The 25,170-nt window shown below is 41.1% G+C and overlaps 2 protein-coding genes across 3 annotated transcripts in view; one reads left to right on the top strand and one right to left on the bottom strand.

Moving 5' to 3' along the window:
- The window catches only part of sh3bgr (SH3 domain binding glutamate-rich protein), a 123,481-nt gene that overhangs the window by 59,546 nt on the left and 38,765 nt on the right, over window positions 1-25,170 (bottom strand). Inside the window, exon 2 of one of the 2 annotated variants that reach the window (XR_009511887.1) lies at window positions 1,266-1,339. The exons of the other annotated variant lie outside the window; for it this stretch is intronic. The gene's annotated coding sequence lies outside the window, so the exon portion shown is untranslated. The remainder of the gene's footprint in view (window positions 1-1,265; window positions 1,340-25,170) is intronic. 2 annotated transcript variants of the gene reach the window in all.
- The window catches only part of LOC132393497 (lebercilin-like protein), a 45,503-nt gene that overhangs the window by 1,762 nt on the left and 18,571 nt on the right, over window positions 1-25,170 (top strand). Inside the window, exons 2-4 of the mRNA XM_059968829.1 lie at window positions 1,507-1,896; window positions 11,956-12,488; window positions 19,727-19,864. Of these exons, the coding sequence (XP_059824812.1) occupies window positions 1,614-1,896; window positions 11,956-12,488; window positions 19,727-19,864 (954 nt within the window). The 5' untranslated portion in view covers window positions 1,507-1,613. The remainder of the gene's footprint in view (window positions 1-1,506; window positions 1,897-11,955; window positions 12,489-19,726; window positions 19,865-25,170) is intronic.

Genomic DNA, 25,170 nt, shown 5'->3' with positions numbered 1-25,170 from the left:
TACTGGGGTGTGTCACATTCAAAGTTACTTGGAGCCACAGGTGAGAGCTGAGTGTCTGGTGGGGACCGAAGGTGAGCAAATAAAGGGATATGACAAACCCTTCACAAGCAGGCACCTCCCAGGACACCCCATGTACCCTTAAGGACTCTTATGACAATGCAAGCAAACCAGAGTTAAACTCTCTCGAATGAGAGGTGATCACCCAGAGTTTACCCAGAGAGCCTAGAGATGACTGTGGAGGCCAAGTCACTGGATATATTTAAAGTGGAGGATGATAGGTTGTTGATTATTAAGGGTGTCAAATGTTTCGGAGGCAAGATAGGAGAATAGGTTTGAGAGGGATAATAAATCAGTCATGATGGGCTGATTGGCCTAATTCTACTCCTATGGTTTAGCTCACTCTTTTAAACTAATTTTAAATTTCTCTAATGTAGACTTTTAAAATCTATTCACATATGTTCAACTAGTTAAATATATATAACAAGCAAACAAAAATATTGAAGTAAAATTAAATGATGAACTCATTCAAACATTTACATTTGGTCATGGGGTCAGTAACCTCAGCGAGGTTAGATGGCATGCTGTCTGCCAGTTAGCCTGTCTGCAAAGCTGAGAGGCAAGGTGCAAGGTACAATTGTTCCCTCTCTCTAGCACATTACTACTCTGATACTAAGCTCAGAGGTGCATTCAGAGCCAGAAAAAGAGATCAGAAGCATTGATATCTGACTATTAGTCATTGTGCACCTTTGCATTTGGTCCTCAGAACAATAAGCTGAACTGTGATTTGCCGACAGCTGGGAGTTCCCGGTAGAACCACTGACTATAGGCAGGTAAAAATAGTTTTCCTCTCAGTCTGGTCCACTTTTGCATAAATGAACAATTCAAACTGGACTCACTCTGAACCAATGTTTTCAAATTCCAGGCCTCCCAAACTACACCTAACCTCCAGCTTCAGTGGTAGCTACAGAATGTAGCTTTCATGCAACCGACAGACCACAGCACGCAACTATACTCAATGAGAAATCAGTATTAGAATCTGTTGCCTTTAGAAAACCTGAGGCTGAACAGTCTCTACAGTACTGTGAATACTAATAACAGACGTCGTGGATCTTAAAACCAACTAAAATCTTGTAAGAGGTAGTTAATTTGACTACCTTTTACCATTTCTAATAATACTAATCAAAATGCTATATTCTGCTTCCATGCTTTGCCTACTAGTAGGAAAACAATGAAAATATTAAAAACAGGAGGGAAGTGGAACAAACCAGAATCTCTGTACAAGGCCCAGCAGAAGAAAAGTGAACCAAGTGGCCTTCTGTGGTCCATTATGTGATGATACCTTGAAAAAAGAGAATGAAAAAATAAAGTGAATGAATCGCAAAGAGCACAGCTAACAGTGAATTTTGACGAAGATAGTTTCTGATATTGACTGATCTTTTGTATTCTTGTAGGATTTCTTTCTTCTTTTAGATTTCCATTAATATTTCCCAATTTTTTCTTCTGCAGGAACTGTGTATGATACTATATTTTTCAGAACAACCCGTGTTATTGGAGGTTTTACTGTGAAATCCAACATGAAGAAGACTTAATCAACAAAGATTATATTCCTGACCATGGCCAGTGAAGAGGATTTGCAGAGCAGTCCCTCAGATCATTCCCCGAGAAGACAAATCCAAAGCTGTACTTCCAGTAGCAGCAATTCCAATAACAAGACAAGCAAAGGCACCAAGAGCAGCAGTTCTCAAAGAAACAGCGAACACACGGAATACTCGGAGGACTTTGATGATCGCAGCAGCAGTGCTGAGTCATTTCAAGGAGAAGATGAGAAAAGAAAACTGCAGGAGACAATGAATGAAACAGTTGAGAAAAACAACAACATGAGCTTTCAGAAAACAGGTATGCTACTTTGAATTAGAACATAGAACAATAGGACACAGAACAGGCCCTTTGGCCTGCTATGTTGTACCAATCATTTAACCTACTCTCAGATCAATCTAACCCTTTCTGCTAACACAGCTTTCCATTTTTCTATCATCCATGTGCCTAAAAGTCTTTTAAATGCTCCTAATCTCTCTGGTTCTGCCACCAACCCTGGCAGTGTGTTCCATGCACCCATGACTAACTGCATAAAAAAACTATCTGACATTCCCCTACACTTTCCTCCAATCACCAAAAATTATGCCCCTTCATATTCATTATTTCCACCTTGGCAAAAATTCTCGAGCTCTCCAGTTGACCTATGGACCAAGAATAAAAGCTTTTTTCTAAATGGGGAATGAATTCAGAAATTGCAAGTCCAAAGGGACTTGAGAGTCTGAGTGTAGGACTCCTTAAAGATTACCTTGCAGGTTGAATTGAGAGTAAGGAAGGGAAATGGTTGCGTAGGGATGCTATTACAGCGCGGGAGGCTGGAATTCAGAGTTCAAACTCGATGTCCTCTATATGTCCTCTCCAAGGAATGCTTGGGTGTTCCCAGGTTCTCTGGTTTCCTCCCGCAGCCCAAAGATATACCAGGTAGGTTAATTGCCCTGTGATTGGTGGTTGTCAGTGTGTGGGGGGGGGGGTGCTTGGGGTATGGTTCAAAGTATCAGAAGGGTCTATTCCATGCTGTGTCTGTAGGAAAGTAAACATAAATAAATATATATAAGGAAAATGCAACATTAGCATTCCTTTTTAGAGGGATAGGATATAAAAGGAAGTAATGATACTGAGGCTTTATGAGGCATTAGTCAGACCTCATTTGGAAATTGATTTATTATTATCACATGTACAAATTACAGTGAAAAGCTTGTCGTGCAAACTGTTTATGCAGATTAAATCACTACACAGAGCATTGAGCTGGAATAAGGTAAATTAATAACAACGCAGAAGGAAGCTACCAAAAGAGTGCAGTGCAGTTAAATGATGTAGAGTCAGAACAAGGTAGGTTATGAGGACAGAGGTCCATCTTCTTACCCAAGCTCCATACAAGAATCCGATGACAGTGAGATAAATGTTGTCCTTTAGCATGATGGTACATGCTTACTTACTTTTTTTTATCTTCTGCCCAATGAGAAAGGGGAGAGGAGAGAGGGGAACTTGTCCGAATTGAATGTGGTCTTTGATTATGCTGGCTACTTAACTGAAGCAGCAAGAAGTATAGACAGAGATCATCTGGGGAGCTGGTTTTTGTGATGTGGCGAGCTGTTTCTTGCAGTCATGTGCAGAGCAGTTACCATACATGTTGCTACAGTTCTAGACGGAATGCCTTTTATGGTGCACCGCCAAAAATTGGTAAGGGTTGACAGGGACACACCAAATTGCATGTCCCATTGAGTCTGGTCTGCCATTCCATCATGGCTACTTTATTATCCATCTCAACCTATTCCCCTTCCTTTTCCCCATAACCTTTGATGCTCTGACTAATCAAGAACCCATCAAACTCCACTTAAAGTATATCAATGACTTGGTTGTATACCCAACCCCTTAAGGTTGTTATAGCCGGGAGTCGTAGTGGGAACAAACTCCTACTACTTATTAAATGCTCCTGATGGTGTGCGACTCAAATAGCCTCTGCCAACCAAGTCCAGCTCCTGGCCTTCATGTGTGGCTTAGCTACTAATCCCATTGGAACTGTGAGGAGAAGGGGCAAAGGCAGGCTAATGCCACCTTAAAACCAGGCAGAGGGGGCTTGTCAGCTGTAGTTGGCAGCTCATCGCAAACCTCCACTGCCTTGCGGCTATACCCACACATGGGCAAGGCCTCGTGAGGAAATCCCAAGGATAAGGTCCGGAGCTGGAGTCCCTAAGGCAGTTCTGTGTTGAGTTCAATGCTGACTGGCAACTCCTGTGACGCTGCTGGTGCCAAACTGTATCAGTCTCTGCTGTTTCTCTGGGCTCATCAGATGCGTGGAGAGCGGGAGCTTGCTACAGGGTTAACTGTTTACTCTCCATATTGCAGTGCCTTGGCTTGTGTATCTAGACAGCTGGGACTCTGCATCCATGGTCGACCTCGACCAATAGAGATCTCACTCAGTCATCTACAATCCTTATATGCCAAAAAAAAACCCCAATCTGTTTCATAATTTTATGTATGTCTATAACATACCCTCTCATTCCCTGGTGACTCAATCTCTCAGAATCACAGATTTTTAGTTTATAACCTCATGGAAAACTCAGTGCTTGTTACTCACTCCTCTATCCAATTGGCAGGGTGCATCATACACTATCTAGGTAGTTTGCGTTTAATGACATCATCAGTGAAAAATGAAAATGATGATGTAATTACTTCAATTTTACAAGAGTTAAACCTGTAGAAGTTTACCAGGAAGTAACAGGATCAAATGTAGTTTTGTGTCCTGGGTCTTTGGATCACTCACACTGCCCTTTAACGTGGCAGCACAACAGCGGAAACTGCAAGCAGTTTCACACTCCTGGGAGTGCACGTCACACACAACTTCTCAAGGTCCCAATGCACATCACAGTCAAGATAGCTCACCAACACCTCTACATTCTGAGGAAGCTGAAGAGAGCTGGACTTTGCACATATATACTCACATCATTCTACTGAAGCACAGTAGAGAGCATCCTCACCAGCTGCATTACTGCTTGGTACAGAGGCTGCACTGCAGCGAGCCGGAAGGCTGTGCAACGGGTGGTCAACACTATCCAATGCATCACAGGCACCAGTCCACTGGCCATGTCGGACAGCTATACAGAAAGGTGCTCGGAAAGGGGCCAGTAACATCTTGAAAGATCCTACACACCCTGCTTATGGACTGTTTGTTCCACTCCCGTCAGGGTGGAGGCTACTTGGCATCCACCTCAGGGCCGCCAGACTCAAAAACAGTTACTTTCCCCAAAGAGTAAGGCTGATCAGCATCTCCACCCACTATCTCCACCAATAATTTATTATTGCCTGTCCATCACCTTATCTACAGCCTAGCATCACTTTATGGACATACAACCAATCTACGTACATAAGTTATCTTATGGATTTATATTTATTGTGTGTGTTTGTATGACTATCATTCTTTATCTTTTGTGTCTTTTATTGTGCTACATAAGTAACAATTATTTTGTTCTCCTTACACCTCTGTACAGAAAATGATGTTGAACAATCTTGAATCTTGAATCATGAGCATTATTCATGGTAGACTAGAAGATACATTATTTATAAACACAACAATCATTATATCATGTTACTTTTAGAGCGTATTTCACATTCACAAAATCTGTTATGTAGGTTTAGTTTGAATTCAGTTTCAGATTAATTGTTATCAAGCACATCCTAAAATTAATTAGATTAACTACTTTCTTCTTGAGAAATTCATATTGATTTTTGAGGTAACTTTTCTCAACTGTGAATGTAATATGTTACGAATAATGAACAACTCTGATGGGCAAAAGGGTACAGAATCGCCAATGCCCCCCACCTTTTGGAGAATCGCAAATCGCTATTATTTCGATGTTGTTATCAAGGAAGTCAGAGAGACAAAAGGGACTCTGCCAGGGCAGTTATTGATAATAGCTCATGAAAATTAATGAGTGAGAGACAACTCAGAGATATACAAAGTGGAATGTCTCCTACCAACAAAAGGGAACGAAACCATTGATTACTGCTATTGTCTTTTGGAGAAGGATTGTGTACTTGGTACTGTTCTATTCATTGAAACCCCTCAGGGGGCAACCAGAGTGGGCTGGTTTGATGGGTTACATCATTCAAACCTGATTGACACCTGAGACCCCGTGAGTGGGGCTAAAAGTAAGGTCTGGGGTAACACCCCTCAGACGCACCAGGAGAAACGCTAGTGAGCAGCAGAACCCCCACGAGACAGGGTGGGAGATCGAAGACCGAACGAAGGGTCGGTAAATTTTAACTCTCAGTGTTTTTGTAGCGAGACCGGTGGGACTTGTGTGTGTGTCCACCCTTGCCTGGGTGACGAGTCCACCACAGAAGAACGGTCTAGCTAAAGGACAGAGGGGTCATACGTGAATGGCCACAGCAACAACACATCGATGGATCAAAATCGTAAAGGAAAGTTGGCAAGTCAATAGCTGTTACTGTTCTCTGTCTCTCTCCAACAATTGAAACACCGTGACCAACAACTACCGCAGCCTGCATGAACTGAACTGAACTTTATATTTCCATCTGACAATTCATTAACCCCTAGACAACAATAGAGCTTATTTCTTATTGAATATTATTATACCCACACTTTTAGGTTTAGTATTGATGACGCATATTATCTGTATATTTGCATTGATATTATTTTTGTGTATTTTTACTAATCAATACTGTTGAAAATAGTATCACCAGACTCCAACGGACACTTCTATCTTTGCTGGTAAGACACCCATTTACGGGGTTCATAACAAATAATTGAGTAATTCAGTTGCAAGTATGAGAAGGGCTTACATTTTTAAATATAATAGACATTCTAGTAACCAGGTAGGTAATTTTAACCCTTAAAATAAATGGGTTTAGCTTAGGTGGGTGTTAATATATAAAAAGGGCATTAGGCAAAATCTGACTTTGAGTGGGAAAGAGCAAGGGGCAGGAGGAATGGGCAAAGACGGGGTCAGAATCAGACATGCATGCCGTGGAATCACAACTCCATGGTGCCAGGTGTCCAGAACAGGGATAACTTTATCAATCCAAACTTTTGGTTGCCACATTTTATACAGGAGCAGAGGTTGTAAAGATGTATACAGACTGAACAGACTGAACAGACAGACAGTGGAATTGCAACACTAGCTGCAGTTCAGAGTTTGATGTTTGTCTTACTCATTCCAAGTGCTAAAGTCCACAATCACACTTGGTATCAGAGGACCCTGGGAAATAAAAGTTGATTGATTCCTTCTGCATCACCATGTTCTTCCGAACAAACTAAACGAACCTCCAAAGATGCCATTTTCTTAGAGTGAGTGCTAAAGATATTGCATTTTGCTGGGACTTGAGTTAAAGGGAACGGTTTGGACTTTATTCCCTGGAGCGCAGGGGAATGAGGGGCTATATTATAGAGGTATACAACATTATGAGGGGTGTGGACCGGGTGAATGTGTACAGGCTTTCTCCCCGGGGATTGGGTAAGACTAGAATTAGAGGTTGTAGGTTTAGGAAAACGGTAAAATAATTAATGGTAATCTGAAGGTGAATATTTTCATTCAAAGGATGGTTCAAGTGTGGAATGAGCTGCTGCTGCCTGTAAGGAGTTTGTACATTCTCCCTGTGACCGTATGAGTTTCCTCCAAGTGCTGTGGGGTCCTGCCACATTCCAAAGATGTACCTGTTGGTAGTTTAATTGTTTGTTGTAAATTGTCCTGTGATTAGGCTGGGGTTAAATTGCTGGGCAACCCAGCTCAAAGGGCTGGAAGAGTCTATTCTGCACTATAGCTCTAAATAAATAAATAAATAAATAAATAAATAAATAAATAAATAAATAAATAGATAGATAGATAGATAGATAGATAGATAGATAGATAGATAGATAAATAAATAAATAAATAGATAGATAGATAGATAGATAGATAGATAGATAGATAGATAGATAGATAGATAGATAGATAGATAAATAGATAAATAGATAAATAGATAAATAAATAAATAGATAGATAGATAGATAGATAGATAGATAAATAAATAAATAAATAAATAAATAGATAGATAGATAGATAGATAGATAGATAGATAGATAGATAGATAGATAGATAGATAGATAGATAGATAGATAGATAGATAGATAGATAGATAGATAGATAGATAGATAGATAAATAAATAAATAAATAAATAAATAAATATTATGATATTTCAGGGAACTTTGGATAGGTACATAAAGGAGGGCTATGGTCTGAGTGCAAGTATATGGGACTAGGTGGAAAGCCAGGCCAATATTGACGAGTTGGGCCAAAGTTCCTGTGTCTGTGTTGTTGTGGTGCTCTAACTAAGGGGTTATGTTTGATGCTCTGGGTCACAAGTTTGGAGTTCAAATTCAAGGGCAAACTACAGTTCCACCCTGCATCATTCTACCCATTGGTAAGAATAGAGAACAGAACACAGCAGAGCCCTTAAAGAAAGTGGACGAGGTACTGAAAGAATTCATTTGAGAGAATACCCTTGTGGTTGGAGATTTCAGGGTGGAGTTTGGTGGAACTCCAGAATAAAAGTCAATCGAAAAGGAGAAGGTATTAGGTGTTTTAGTGGACCTGAAGATGGATGAATTCCAAATGCTTGATGAAACATCCCCACGGCTATTATGCCAGGGAAGGGAGGGGATTACTGAACCTCCTCTGGCTGCAGAAGAGGTGCCAGATAACCCAAGGAAGTGAGTATGGTGTCTTAATTCAGGAAGCCCATAAGGTCTGAACTAGGTAATTACTAATCGGTCAATCTAGCATCAGTGGTAAAGAAACTATTTGGAAAAATCCCAAGGTACAGGATTAATCAGCACTTGATTGGCAGGGATTAATCAATGATAGTCAGCATGACTTTGTTCTGTCTGCATGATGATTTAAATTTTTTGAAGCATTGTTAAGTTGATGGATTTCAGTAAGGTCTTTGATAGGGTCCCAGATGGGGGGTTTCATGGCAATTCTGCAAATTGGATCCAAAATTGGTGAACAAGGGCAGAGGGTGACGGTTGGATTTATAATCAGGGACCTTTGACCAGTGATGCACTATTGGATGGGGTAGACTTGACAGGGCAGAGAATATAAAAAGAAGGAGATTAGAATGCAACTACAGAGAGATCATCTGTGCTGGAAAATGTAAAAACAGGCACAGGGTGTGGTAAACTATGTGTATACCTATCTGGACATGCCCCTCTGCTGACTGCTCCTGTGGCTCCTCCCACAGACCCCTGTATAAAGGCGATTGGAGGCACTGCTCCTCCCTCAGTTTCCAAGATGTTGTGGTCACGTTTGCAGCTAATAAAAGCCTATCTTTTGCTTCTCGTCTCCGAGAGTTATTGATGGTACATCACAGGGCTTCATCTCTTATCTTTTCAGTGTGTTTCTGTTCACTACAGAACTTTAAATTAGGCCACAATAGGAGCCTGACCTTCCAAAACAATACCACTTGCATCACCTGAACCATGGTGAGGTTATAATTGATATTATTTTATCCTTTGCTAAGAATGAATAAAGCAGCCAATTACTTGTTCGACCCTTCTGGAAAACCAACAAGAGTACTTTGAAATGATACATGTTTATTTTGGTTGTTTATTTTTGCAATTCACAGGGTTTCATGCCTATGTGCTTACTCACGGGTTGGCTGCAGCGTCAGAGGCCAAAGGGAGAATATGGTATCAGTTCTTCACTTACTTATTGGCCATTATGCCGCTGACGTTTAGGTGCTCAAAGCTTCCTTTGTTGTATCAGTAGCACCCTCGGTTTTCACTGCTTTCAGTCATGCAAGTCCCGGGTGGAGACTCAGGAATACCGTCACACTCAGATGTAGAAGGATTTTTCATTGCTGTTTCCATAACAGTTTTGTTTTACCAGTCAGGGTTATTAACCTTGAGCTGAACCCACAAATCTGAAGGATCAGTGAACCACTCTTAATCTGATCTCTCCCCTCTGACCTGTTTGGCATGGGTGACCCTACCAAGAGCCAAAGCATAAGCCCTGACTCCAACCAATATAGCTCACCGGATCAATGAGGCACACAAGCCTCCAAACCCAACGACAAGGTTGTGGTCTTTCTGGAGGGTGTAAGTTCTGAGCAACTTAATATCCAGTCTTTACCATTCACTTACCTGGAAACAATGCTTAGCTAGCAAAACTACCAGAAGATACTGCAATGTTGGCTTCTGCATTTCTCAAATGAAATGGATGAAAATCCAAAATAAATTTACTATCAAGTTATATGCCACCATATCCCACCATGAGATTCGTTTCTTGTGGGCATTCACAGTAGAACAAATAAATATAATAGAAACAATGAAAAACTACACACACACACAAAGACTGACAAACGACCAATGTGCAAAAAGAAGCTGATATGTGAAAGACAAAATATAATAAATAAACAAACTGACAAATCAATAAATAATACTGAGAACATGAGGCCTTGAAAGTGAGTCCATAGGTTGTGGAATCAGATCACAGCTGAGGTGAGTGAAGTTAGCCATGCTGGTTCAGAAGCCTGATGGTTGTAGGGTAATAACTGTTCCTGAACCTCGAGGTGTGGGACCTAAGGTTCCTGTGCCTCCTTCTGGATGGCAGCAGCGAGAAGAGAGCATGGCCTGGATGGTGGGGGTCCTTGATGATGGACGCTGCTTTCCTGTGGCAGCGTTCCATGTAGATGCACACAGTGGTGGGGAGGGCTTTGCCTGTGATGGACCGGGCAGCAACCATTGCTTTTTGTAGGCTTTTCTGTTCTTGGGCATTGGTGCTTTCATGTGAGACCATCGTTCAACCAGTCAGTTTATCCTGTAACCAGAAAAATAATGTGTGCTGTGTCTTCTGATTTGGACACATTTGTGTTGCACTCCAGTCCAGTCCAGAACAGTTCCCATGACAGCAAGTGTAAACAGAGACAAAAGGTGTGGAGGTAAAACAAACAAAACAATTACATCATTTTTACATTCCAAATGCCCAACTCATCTCTTGTTTCAGAGGAGTACTGTGGAGTTTCTTATCTCTTAATCTCTTCCTGTCAAGTTGAATGGAAGTAGCACAGAATTGGGAGCATTCTAGTTGCACAGCAGTGAATCTTGTGACCAGTATCTATAAAAAAGCATATTTTGCACTCCCGTACCTAATAAAGTGGACAATGAGAGTATGTTTGTGGTCTTCTGCTGCTGTAGTCCATCCACTTCAAGGCTTCAAGGCTTCAGGGAAACTCTTCTGCACACCACTGTTGTAACGCGTGGTTATTTGGGTTACTGGTGCTTCCTGTCAGCTTGAACCAGTCTGCCATTCTCATTGATAAGTCATTTTTACCCACAGGACTGCCACTTACTGAATGCGACGAAGGGTCTCAGCCTGAAACGTCGATGGTGCTTCTCCCTATAGATGCTGCCTGGCCTGCTGTGTTCCACCAGCATTTTGTGTGTGTTACTTAGTAAATGTTTTAGTTTTGGTTTTTGCACCTTTCTCCAAGAATGTTGAGACTCTAGAGACTGCTCTATATGAAAATCCTAGCAGATCAGCAGTTACTGAGATACTCAAACCACACTGTCTGGGACCACAATCATTCCATGGTCAAAGTCACAGATCACATTTCAAAGTTCAAAGTTCAAAGTTCAAACTTAAAAGTAAATTTTATTATCAAAGTACATATATGTCACCATATGCAGGCATGAGATTCATTTTCATACTCAGCAAATCTGGAGAGTAGTGACTGTAACAGGATCAATGAAATATCAACTAGAGTGTGGAAGACAACAAACTGTGCAAATGCAAATATAAGTAAAAGGCAATAAATAACAAGAACATGAAATAACAAGATAAAGAGTCCTTAAAGGAGATCATTGGTTGTGAGAACATCCCAATGAATTGGCAAGTGAGTGCAGTTGTCCCCCTTTGTTCAAGAGCCTGATGTTTGAGAGGTAGGCCCTGTTCTTGAACCTGGTGGTGCGAATCCTGAGGTTCTTGTATCTTCTACCTGATGCCAGCAGTGAGGAAAGAGCATGGCCTGGGTGGTGAGGATCTCTGGTGATGGATGCTGCTTCCCTCCAACAATGTTTCATGCAGATGTGCTCGATAGTTGGGAGGGCTTTACCTGTGATGTACTGGGCTGTGGGCTGAACTTCTTCCCCATTCTGATGGTTGGTCTGAAAAACACCGAACCTTTTGACCAAGCCTGGATTTTTTTTTTTTTTGCATTGAGTTGCTACCACATGATTTGATTGATTAGTTATTTACATTAACGAGCAGGTGTCCGGATATACCCAATAACATGCCCACTGAGCGTATTCAACCATTTGATGCAGACAGCAGAATTAACATGAGCCATTTTCTTTTCTTCCATAGTACAAACTAAACCAAGGTTTAAAGTGCTGCAAAATTGGAACCAGTCTACATTGAAGAATAAATCACAAAAAATTACTAAAATGAACACCGGGGAGCTGGGTAATGATTCAGTTACCCGCCACATCCTGTCAGCCAGACTGAACAAAACAAAGGAGTTGAAGAATGAGGTGTATGACCTCCAGAGAGAGCTGAAAAATGCCAGGTTGGAGAACAAGCTGCTCAGAAGGCTTCAGTACCGCCACATGAAGGCCCTGGTGAAGTTTGAGAACGAGCAGAACAATTTGCCCCAGTTATTAACCAGGCACACAAACGAGGTACAAATGTTGAAGGAGATGCTGCGGAGGTCAAAGGAGCAGGACCGGTACGTGTCGAAGCAACTAAAAGAGGCAGAGTCGGAGCTGTGGAAAACAAAGAACACGCTACAGAAGCTAAAGACTATCTGTCAAGAGAAGGACTTGGAAGAGCGGGACGAGCTGACCTGTAAACTGACTGAGCTGACAAAGAAACTTGAGGCTGATGAACATAAGATCCAGGTGAGTGAGCCGTTAATAATAAAGATTGTCCAAAACTCTAAAAAGTGGAAAAATAAGTATTGTTAAAAAGGGGAAAATACAAAAGATTGTCAAAAAGTTAAAAAGGGACAAAATGTGGATACGAGAATGCTGAATATGAAACATTATTCATATTGATGGCCAATTACATCCACGTTTCACTAAGCTCTCCTAAAGTTTAACATTGGGTGAGCTGATGCTGTTAGCAAAGAGAACCAGCTTTATTTCTTTTGGTATGATATTCAACTACACCCACTTCTCCACAACGACACTTTACTTTCCCTCTGTACAATCACCTGCGTGACCACCAAATTAGATTTCCCTCATGGGTCTCCCTTCCTTCACCTGCCAGGAAGTTCAGTTCATCCAACACACCTGATGTTATCTCATTCCCATCAGGTCCACTCAGTGACTGCCCTTCCTCACTGATTGTGGCTCCCATTCCCTCATGAAAATTAACATTCTCATCCTGCTCAGTTATATTACTTTAAGGCCTAAATCTCTACATCTATAACCACCTCCAGAGTTATATAATTCCTGAATCCTTCATTCTAGTGTATTTGTATCCACTTATTCCATCAGTACTGGAAGAACCTTCAACTGCCATGGCATCACACGCTGGAATTTTCTTTCTTCCTTTCCACCTCTCTGCCTTACTACAAAATGACCATTCTTTACTCAAATTATTTAATCTCTCCTAATATTGCCTTTGCCCTGGCATTAGTTTCCTCCAATTCGCACAAATAAGATTTGGCCTGGAGGATTGTTCAACAAGAGGAAAGATAATACTGAGCTGAATTTTCCAGACTACTGATCCTGGGGACTGGGCTGACAGTCCAGAGCTAAAAATTCAAAGTTCACAGTTCAATATTGTTTACCCTGAGATTCATTTCCTTCTGGGCAATCTGAGTAGAACAAAAAAAAAATAGAATCAATGAAAAACTACATGCAAAGACCGACAAACAACTAACGTGCACAAGAAGATAAACAAATACAAAAAAAAGTAAATAAATAACGATAACATGAATTGTAGAGTCCTTGAAAGTGAGTCCCCAGGTTGTGGAATCAGCTCAGTGTTGGGATGAGTGAAGTTATCCATGCTGGTTTAGGAGTCTGATGGTTGAAGGCCAATAACTATTCCTGAACATGGTAGTGTAGGATTTAAGGCTCCTGTACTTCATTCTCAAAAACACTGGGGCAGATAGGGATCTTAAAGTTAATTATTCAAATAGTCTATCATTAGAGAAATAGCTGGTCTCAGTGTGGGTGACCACGCCATCATTAGTTTGACCCAAAATCATTTTTTTTTCACTAATGTCCTCAAGGGTAGAAATCCCTCAGCCTCAATGTGATTCCAGGCCCTCAACAACCTCAACCGTTCTGTCACAGAAGTTGTTCAGCAAACTGTAGAGTATTGCTAATGGCCTTGACGTTAGTCAGGAAAGACCTTGCTCCATAAGAACTGATGGATTCCATACTGTCACCATCACTGGTAATGTAGTTGCTGTTTTGTTATGTGTTAACAACATGTGCAATATCTTGGTGGAACTTTGGAGATCCTGTCTCCTGAAATATTACGCCTTGCTGAAATACACATTCTCTTGGAAAGTCCACGATGGACACAGTGTCCTCTTGGTGAGATACCAGTGGAGGTGAAAATGTTGGACTCCTTACTATATTAGTTCAAGAATTCAAAGTAAATTTATTATCAAAGTACATATATGTCACCATATACAACCCTGAGGTTCAATTCCTTGTGGGCATACTCAATAAATCCATAACAGAATAGTAACCCTAATAGAATCTATGAAGGACCACACTAACTTAGGCATTCAACCAGTGTGCAAAAAAACAACAATCTGTCAAAATACAAAAGAAGAAGTAATAATAATAAATAAAGAAGCAATAAGTATTGAGAACATGAGATGAAGAGTCATTGAAAGTGAGCCCATAGTTTGTGGAAACATTTCAATGATGGGGCAAGTGAAGTTGAGTGAAGCTATCCCCTTTGGTTCAAGAGTCTGATGGCTGAGGGGTGATAACTGTTCCTGAACCTGATGGTGTGAGTCCTGAGGCTTCTGTACCTTCTTCCTGATGGCAGCTGATGATGGATGCTGCTTTCCTGCAACAACGTTTCACGTAAATGTGCTCTATGGTAGGGAGGGTTCACCCTTTCTGGACTGAGCCATATCCAGTACTTTTTGTAGGATTTTCTGTTTACAGGGTATTGGTGTTTCCATACCAAGCTGTGATGTAGCCAGTCAGTATATTCTCCACTACTTATCTATAGAAGTTTGTCAAAGTTCGAGATGTCATGTCGAATCTTAGCAAACTCCGAAAGAAGTAGAGGTGCTGCTGTGCTTTCTTCATAATTGCACTTATATGCTGGGCCCAGGACACTTCCTCTGAAATAATAATAATAAAACGGAGGAATTTAAATTTGCTGACCCTCTCCACCTCTGATTCTCTGATGAGGAGTGCATCAAATATTTAGTGGAGCAGACGCAATGGGCCAAATAGCCTAATTCTGATCCTATATCTTATGGACTGGCTCATGGACACCCTGGTTTCCTCCTCCTGAAGTCTGCTATTAGCTCCCTGGTCTTGCTGCTATTGAGTAAGAGGTTGTTGTGGCGCCACTCCGCCAGATTTTCAATTTTCCTCCTCTATGCTGATTCATCACTGCCTTGAAATTGGCCTGGTGTGCATGGAAGATAAAACCAAACCAAGGAGATTCAGCATAGGGTCATGAAAGCAAAATCACATTCATCAGTATCGAGCAGAATAGATAAAGCTGAACCAGTGGAACATATATTCAACCTTAACAAAGGGCCACAGAAATGAATCTTGAGCAAACTTAAAGTCTCACAGTGCAGGAATAAAGCAACGTTGTGCATTGATCACTGGTTAAAGGGCAGAGAACAGAGAACGGAAGTAAACACGTCATTCTGTGTTGGGAGCTGTGACCAAGGGATTGCCATTAGAAATGATGTGGGGGCCCAGCTGTTCTCAATTTGCATTAGTGATTTGGATGGGGGATTGAGTATAATCTGTTCAGGGTTGCTAATGATACAAAGCCAGCTGGCAGTGCAGTATGCAAGGATGCAGAGAGGCTTTAGGGAGGTATAACTAGATTTAGCTAATGGGCAAAGGATGTCACAGATGGAATGTAACGTGGAAAAATGTTTTCCGCCTCAGTCAACATTAAAGCAGAATATCTTTTGCTCATGATCATGATTTATTCATGATCACTGCCTGATTATTCCTCTTGCAATATTTATTTATCTCTGTAATTTATTGTAAAATTGTTTCTTAGTTCTCCACTTCATCTGCAATTTCATTTGTATAGGTCAGTGATAATAAATCTGATTCTGTTCCTGATAAACAGAGATTGAAAGGTGCAGATGTCTGTGTAATTCTAATTAATATGCAGGTTTAGCCGGTAATTTGGAGTAAACATTAAATGTTGGCTTTATTCGCTAAAGGTTATGAGTTCAACAGTAGAGGCATTTGTTCCAGTTTTACAGGGATTCTATGGAGACCAAACCTGATCTTCCTAGGACACCCGTAAAACTGGAAAAAATGTTGCGGACAGAAACGATCTCCCAGGCTATGGAGGGATATACTTGCATTAGAGCAACTGCAGCAAAGCATGTTGAGCTTGTTATATGAAGGGAGGCCAAGCAGACAGGGATTAAACTCTTGAATTAGAGATGATCTCAGTGAAATTTCTTTACCCAGAGGGTGGTGAGTCTGTGGAATCCTCTGTTAGAGATGACTGAGGAGGCCAAGTCTTGGGTATACTTAAAGTGGAGGATGATAGGTTCTTGATTAATAAAAGCAAAAAAGGTTATGGGGAGCAGTTATGAGAATGGTTTTGAGAGGGAAAAAAAGTCAACTACAATTGAATGGCAGATATAACTGAATGGTCCAAATGGCTTAATTCTGCTCCTGTGCCTTATGGGAAATCTACAAAATTCTTTTGTAGCTTCATAGAAAGGATGCTAAATTTTTACTTCTCCTGATTGTATTTACTTTGCTTGAAACCAGGCTCAGCATCTTAAAGTAGCAGGATGATCATTCATTCAGGACAGAAATTTAAAAACCAGAAACTGCTTCAGATAGGTGGTAAATCTTTGAAATTGCCACCCAACAAGGCTACGGGTGCTCAGTTTCTGAGAAAAACAAGATCTACCTATATTAAAAAAGAAACGGATAAACAGCTGGTGCTGGAGAGTAACCAGATGGCTTGCTCCTGATTATGTTTCTTATCTTTTTTTAGTCAATAGAACAAAATATATGTTTTATCATTAACCAATACTCTGACACATTAGAAATCAGAGGAACCAGTCCCCACCTACAGATCTGTACTACTGATTTTTTTATTCAACAACGGTTGTGTGGATTCAGTCAGAGATAACTGGACTTGCATACCCAATGGCAAACAAGTCTTATGGGAGAATGAATATTTATTTATATCTATCATCCCTCATATCTCTAGCTGTGCTTAGCATTCATATCCTTAGCATCTTGCGATGAATAATGAAGTTTGGACTTGCAGTCATGTATACCGTACATGCAAACATAGCAGTCAATTTGCTCACAGCAGTAAAGTGTACGTTCAGTTAACCTGTCTTCAGTGGTAATGAAATGTTGAACAGGTAACAAAGGATACATATTAGAATATTAATCAAATACAGTATATACACCCAGTGGCCATTTTGCACCTGCACACCTGCTGGTTACTGCAAATATCTGATCAGCCAATCATGTGGCAGCAACCCAATGCACTAAAGCATGCAGACATGGTCAAGAGGTTCAGCTTTGTTCAGACCAAATATCAGAATGGGGAAGAAATGTGATCTAAGTGACTTTGACCATAGAATGAGCACTGGTGCCAGACGGGGTGGTTCGAATTTTTTTTCACAGGAGTGGCCACTGGATGTATGTTTAATTTTGGACCCCTAGTTGTGTATTTCCATTTTATCTGTGTAGTTATATCAACGTGGTTCAGTACCGACATTTTATTCCAGTGTACTGTGTATTTTTTTTTCATTTTCAAGACCAATATTCACAAGAAATTTCTAATATCTCCCTGTTAGCAAGATTGTGCAAATTAAATCTCATTAAGTTTAACAAGACTTATTACATGTTGAATAATCAAAGCCAACAGACTAAGAGCAACTTTGGCCAATCAGTCAGGGCCAAATACAAATCCATATTTAGTAGCAGACAACTTTTTTAAGCTACTACGCAAACCACTTTCTCATCATGAGATATCTTGGTAGCATGGTGCATTCTGGCTTCCCGGAAGATGATTATATTACCAACTCTATTCCTATTCGGGAACTAGATACAAAATAAAGCACATTCTTAAAATGGTGTGAGATTAACATGTGTTGATGACCAGGTTGTGGTGTACTTTGGCATGAATTACTGAAAGTTAATTTACAGCTGCTGTGAGGAATTGAGAAGGCCCAACACTACATTGGCCTTTATTGCAAGATGATGTGGATGACTTTCTGCACTTATGTAAGGTTTTATATTAGGTCTAAAGTAGATCTTCTTAGCAATGAAAGAAACTCCTTGTGATGGTGCAGTAGGGCTCACTAAACTGACTCCTGCAATGGGGATTTATCCTACGAGGGGAGATTGATCAAGCTAAGCCTATACTCTGCTGAATTAAAAAGACTACAAAAGCTGTAGGGGGCTTGACAGGGTAAGTGCAGAGTTGATGTTTCCCCTGGTTGGAATGGCTAGGATAGTGTAAGACTGAAATACGTTGATGTTCTGAGAAATAGAGAGCCTTTGTGCTCTGATCACTGAAAGTTAACAGCCAGCAATTCAAAAATCAAGTGGTGTATTTGCAAGAAGATTTGAGAACAGTAGACATATCTTACTACAATTAGCCAATATCCCATTTTACTGCATGTACTCTGAACTGCTTTAAAAGTTATTGGCCACTTTCCCATTGTGGCAGCGTTGGCACAAAGCGAATGGGCCAGGTTACAGCCACAAAGGGGAGAGGAGTCCAACCTCCAGGCTTCAGGATGTGATAAGTTGGCTGAAAGCACACACAGTATTAAAGTGAGCACTAAAATTAAGCAGGAATCCCACTCTTGATTGGTGTGCTGTTCAAATAGACTTTGGGGGAAAAGTTGTCTTAGTTTTAGTTGTGAGCCCTTTGGTTGCAATGGTACTAGAGGAGAATAGTCCATCTTTTAAATGGTGACTGTTCATTAGTTTATTATTCTCACCTGTACTGCGATACGTGGCTCAACGGCTTCTCTCCACAGTGTACTGCCCAGGCTTGCATCTCTAACCAGCAAGGATGCAACATTCATAGTCAACCCTGACCAGCGGAGGCCTCAGACAGATTGAGATACAGTGAAAAGTCTTTGCATTACCATCCATACTGATCATTCCAACGTACAAGTACATTGAGGGGGCAGAAGGTAACATCAGAAAGAAAAAGCAGAATGTAGTGTTAGAGTTAGAGTTAAACAGAAAGAACAGTCCAGGTAGGCAATAAAGTTCAAAAGTAATTTATTATCAAAGTACATATATGTCACCATATATTACCTTGAGATTCATTTTCCTGTGGGTATGCACAGTGAATCTTTATCTGTGCGCAGTTTTTCATTGATTTCGAAAGAATCCAAGAAAAGCTGCACATAAACGACCATTGATAAACAACCAATGTGCAGAAGGCAACAAATCCTACAAATGCAATACATAAATAAATAAATAAGTAATGTTGCAAGCATGAGCTGTAGAGTTCTTGAAAGTGAGTGCCTAGGTTTGAATCGGTTCAGTGTTGGAGTGAGTGAAGTTATCCACTCCGGTTCCTGAACCTGATGGGGTGGGACCTAAGGTTCCCGTACCTCCTTCCTGAAGGCAGCAGTGAGAAGAGAGCATGATCTGGATAGGGTCACGTCATGGTAGATTGTAAGATCACAAGTCTATTTTATTGTACAAGAGGTCTGTTCTGTAGTTTTATAACAGTGGGGTCGAAGGTGTCCTTGAGCCTGGTGGCGAATCTTCTCCTCATGTAAAGCATAATTGGCCATTGATTGCAGATCTGAATGTGGCAGTAGATTTACTCCGCTGTGGAGCCTTAAGTTCAGGAAAGTAAAGGTTGTCTGAACACAGTGTTGTCCTGAATGGCAGTATTCCTGTGGTTTTCCTGCAGGTGCTTATTTTTTTCACTGTATCTTTAGGACTTGGAGAGAATTCTGGAGTTAAAAGGTAAAAGTTTCAATCATCAGCTGGCAGCAGAACACAGAAAGACACGGGAGGCACTTGATCAGATAAAGAAGCTCGAAATGGAACAACGCACTCTGAACCAAACGCTGACGGTATTGCTTTAACTGACCCATTGACCAGTGATTGATTTGTTTAACAATTCAACAATGAGCAACAGAAGCACATCCTTAAATCAGAAGAACATAGAAACATAGAAACATAGAAAATAGGTGCAGGGGTAGGCCATTTGGCCCTTCGAGCCTGCACCGTCATTCAGTATGATCATGGCTGATCATCCAACTCAGAACCCTGTACCTGCTTTCTCTCCATACCCCTTGATCACTTTAGCCACAAGGGCCATATCTAACTTCCCCTTAAATATGGCCAATGAACTGGCCTCAACTGTTTCCTGTGGCAGAGAATTCCACAGATTCACCACTCTCTGTGTGAAGAAGTTTTTCCTCATCTCGGTTCTAAAGAGCTTCCCCTTTATCCTTAAACTGTGACCCCTTGTTCTGGGCTTCCCCAACATCGGAAACAATCTTCCTGCATCTAGCCTGTCCAATCCCTTTAGAATTTTATACGTTTCAATAAGGTCGCCCCCCCCCCAATCTTCTAAATTCCAGTGAGTATAAGCCTAGTCGATCCAGTCTTTCTTCATATGAAAGTCCTGCCATCCCAGGAATCAATCTGGTGAACCTTCTCTGTACTCACTCTATGGCAAAAATGTCTTTCCTCAGATTAGCGGACCAAAACTGCACACAATACTCTAGGTGCGGTCTCACCAAGGCCTTGTACAATTGCAATAGAACCTCCCTGCTCCTGTACTCAACTCCTTTTGCTATGAATGCCAACATACCATTTGCCTTTTTCACCGCCTGCTGTACCTGCATGCCCACCTTCAATGACTGGTGTACAATGACACCCAGGTCTCGTTGCATCTCCCCTTTTCCTAATCGGCCACTGTTCAGATAATAATCTGTTTTCCTGTTCTTGCAACCAAAGTGGTTGAAAAGAACATAATACATTTTTTAAAATTATTATAAGCACTATGTGGTGATATTTAAAAAGTAGGCCTGATTTTTAAGCAGTGGGAAACAAATTTAATCGTTTGTGTCATTTATTTTTCTAACCTTTATCCTTTTTCATTCCTTCCTCCATCACCAGCCTCCAAGCCATCTTCCCACCACGAAGCCCATCTCCCTGCTCTCTGCAGCTAACCCAGGGTGTTGTCAGCAGCACATCAGTACACCACATTTTTAAGTTTGAGCCTGAGCTAGATGTGTTGGCCTACTATTGGGCATTATGGCCAACAATGGTGCCACCATCTCCAGTGGCAACTTTCCCTTGAAATTCACTAGAGATTCCTCAGAAGGAGGATCGCAAGCTGATCACTGAACGATGCAGAATTTCATCAAACATCACAGACCAGTACAGGCCCTTCGGTGCACAAAGTTGTGCTGACCTTTTAACCTACAATAAGATCAATCTAACCCTTCCCTCCTCACAGCCCTCCATTTATCTATCATCCGTAGGCCTATCTAAGAGTTTCTCAGATGCCCCAATGTATCAGTCTCTATCACCACCCCTGGCAGGGTATTCCATGCACCCTCCACTCTCGTGTAAAAGCATACCTCCGACATCCCCCCTATACTTTCCTCATTATCTTAGTATTGCATCAATAAGATTATAATTAATGTTAGTTGACCGGATTATTTTATAATGTCTTAGCCTGTACATTTGCCACCAATTACTGCCCTTTCTGAATTATATGTAATGATAATATTTAATGGGACAGTGCAAAACTCCCACAAGTCATATTACACAGTATTTGAGTTCCTCCATATTTCAGTTTGAAACCACATGGCAAATAAAGTAAATTCAGAAAGTTGGTTTCTCTTAAGAAGTGAAGTGACATGCCCGTTCCTCAGGGTCAGCTGTTCAGATCTCTGCAGCAACTGATCTCTGTCTTTGGTCAGTATGATATCTTTGAAATGGGATAGCCCTTTTGCAAAGCCAGAGTGAATGACCCTAGACGTCTCGTCTTGGCTCACAATTGGTTGGAGGCAGTCTTCTTCTCATGTAATTTTTACAAAAGGATAGTGAGCTTTTTTTTCCAAATAGAATTATATGACATCATTCTTTTATCAAATCATTTGCATTAATACTTAACACTGGGAATTTATTCTACTGGGAAAAAAGGCTGTGACCAGCCTACATGATGGAAGTCATTGAAACCAAATTTCAACTGAGATATAATTTTTCTACTGACATAGTTAAGTTTTTACGGCAGGGCCACTGGATTACAGAGGCCAGGATTACAGGAGCCTCAATTTATTTCCTCACCTTACAGATAAGGAAGCTAATCTTAGTATTCCATTAATAGCCAGCTGACCAACACATTATTATGAATTATGAATCTGTACTTCATTCTCAATATCACTGTTCTTTTTAATCTGCCACGACAGTGAAGGAAATCCACACCATCACCTATTTTGCATAATTATATACAGGCAACCCCTGCACTATGTGGGGAGAGGTCAGGATTTTGTTCCTAGAAAACAATCTGCCTCATGATTTGCCATAACATGAAGCTGTATTGTCTCTGAATGCATCAAGAAATTACGAAAAATTTGAAAAGTATTTTGTGTGTGTTTACTTTTATTTCCACATGAATTTTGTAAGAGCAAACTTTTCTAATGCAAACTGGTAGCGATTTGTGAAGTCTATCAGGGGTCAGTTCCATGATCTGAAATTCCATAAAGCGGGGGCTGCCTCCATTTGTCTTAATTAGATCATCATCTCCCAGCCATTTGGTCCTCTGAGGTGAAGAGAGAGTATTGTTCAGTAGAAAACTAGTCATCGTTTAGTGACAAATTAATGGCTCAGTAACCCAATACTAATGAAGTCATAGCAACACACACAAAATGCTGGAGAAACTCATCAGGCCAGGCAGCATCGATGGAAAGGAGTAAACAGTGGCTGTTTCGGGCCGAGATGCTTCATCAGGGCTGAGAAGGAAGGTGGAAAATGCCAGAACAAAAAGATGGGGGGAGGGGAAAGGGGTGTGGTGAACTACATATACCTGTCTGGACACGCCCCCCCCCCCCCCCCCGCTGACTGCTCCTGTGGCTCCTCCCACTGACCCCAGTATAAAGGCGATTGGGGCCTGAGCCCCGGCCTCAGTCTCCAGGATGCAGTGTGGTGGTCAATTGCTGCTTGTTCTTTCTTCCAACCAATAAAAGCCTTTATCTCACCTCACGTCTCAGAGAGTTATGGATGGTGCATCAAGGGGCTAGCTGGAAGGTGATAGATTAAGGCACGGTGGGGTGGGAAAGGTCAAGTGCTGGAGAGGAAGGAATTTGACAGGAGAGGAGGAGGGGACCAGGGGGAAGTAATAGGCAAGTTCTTCACCCACGTCCCCTCCTATCTGATTCTTTCATCTCCAGACCTTGACCTTTGCCGCCCACCTGTCTTCATCTATCAATTTCCAGCGAGCCCCTTTCCCCTCCCCCCACCTTTTTATTTTGCCATCTTCCCCCTTCCTTTCCAGTCCTGAAGAAGGGCCTCATCCCGAAACATCCACTGTTTACTCTTTTCCATAGATGCTGCCTGGCCTGCTGAGTTTTGTGTGTGTTGCTTCAGATCCAGATATGTTGGTGTGCGTGTAGTTATGGATGCCATGTTAAATCAGTTAAATCTGCAAGTTACATTGTCCCACATAACTTCAGAGGTTCTCCTGGGTTTCTGTAGTCACCCAGCATAATTCTGCAGAACCCCAGTAAAATGCTACTGTGCTAGTTATACGCATTTCCACCATTCCAGGAGTTTCCAATTTAACTTGAGAGGCAGTTATTGGATTTACCTCAGTATGCTACATTGTTGACCAGCTGAGGGACTCCCTAACCCAGGAGTTAGTTCTGCTGTTCCTATGATGGATAATATCAGCTTAAAGTAAAGTGTTCTGTGGACATGGCTGGCAAGTCCAAAATGTATTAGACTTCCCCAGTCTGACTGGGCTCGAATGGCTTTATCAGAGTGCATTTGGGAGACAACAGCATTTATCTGAAATCACATGTAGCCAGGACGGATAAGGAAGCAGATTTTATCCTCTGAATATGATGTAACAATCCAGAAGTTTTATGCCACCATTACTGAGACCAATTTTTTTTTTAAATTTCAGAATTAGCTGATTGCTTGATTTTAGTCCCTCAGCTGCCTTGCTGGGATTTGATCCTGTAGTTTGATCAGAAGCTAGTTGTCCAGTAACAACCACAATGCTACCACGGGGTGAAGGCGAAAGTGGTTTTAACCCGGCTAACAATCCTAACACTAAAGAGGTTTTACCAGCGTATCAGTGATTGGTCCTTTTCAGATAAGAGTGCAAGTATTTCTCTTTGCAAAAGTGAGCAGGAATAGGCAAGTTTATCCCCTGTTCTGCATGGGAAAGCATTTTGGAGCTGAAGGAAGGAGGTTAAGACAGGGGCAAGGGTCATGTCTATTTTCAATACTGGTGCATAGATACAAAGATTAAGGGCTGTGGACACGTCTCATATAATTTCAAAAAAGCAGACTGTTTAAGCACCTTAAACTTCAGCATAGGTGTAAGCATTAGTGTGCAACTGAAGCTTAAAGTCACAAGAGTGATAATATTAGGATAAGACTGTTCCACCTCTTCTCAGAAGGCTTTATTTATGTTAATTCCAGCATAGATATCAGAAATGAGCAGCCTGACACTCTGAGTTGAGAATACTGCAAATTTCACTAGTTTGGATCAAAGAAGAAATTTACTTCAGTGAACTCTTAATAAAAAATGCTGTTTCACTTGGTTAAGGAGTTAGGCGACTAAGAAATATTACAGAAAGGGGTTGAAATATCATTCTAATTGACTGAATTGAGAAAGCTGCATTTGTTGAAATTATTGCTTTCTTGTTAATCGCTTTCAAAAGTGTAGTCATACAAAGTGTAAAGCTGAAATAAAACTGAGATTGAAAATGAAAAATAAGTTGACAATAATAACACATTTATTTCTGTGACCAAAACAAAACTTCCACAGTCGATGTATGAAAGAGCGTTGAAAAAAGTAGGCATAATTTTACATTTAATTCCATCCTTGCATATTTCTTGCTTTTTAATGAGTAGAGACAGGGTGCTGTCCTTGATACTTACTGAGAGGAGGAGTACTGATCTGCAGAGAGACTGAGTCCAGTGTTGATGAGGCAGGGAAATGTGCTGATTACAGAACGGTGCTGGAATTGGACTCCGAGTTGCCCCGAGATGCATTGTGCTAACTGTTCCGCTACTGTGCCGTCTATGTTAAATTCTCTTTCTCTCAGCTGAGCTAACTCAAGATAGTCTAAGGATGGAATCCAGGATCTTCTTGACTTATGTTTACATCACAAAACCATTGGATATCGGA

Source organism: Hypanus sabinus, chromosome 4 (genome assembly GCF_030144855.1).
Source record: "Hypanus sabinus isolate sHypSab1 chromosome 4, sHypSab1.hap1, whole genome shotgun sequence".
Lineage (NCBI taxonomy): Eukaryota > Metazoa > Chordata > Chondrichthyes > Myliobatiformes > Dasyatidae > Hypanus > Hypanus sabinus.
Note: the sequence above shows the minus strand (reverse complement) of the source record. Positions and strands in the feature narration are given on the sequence as shown.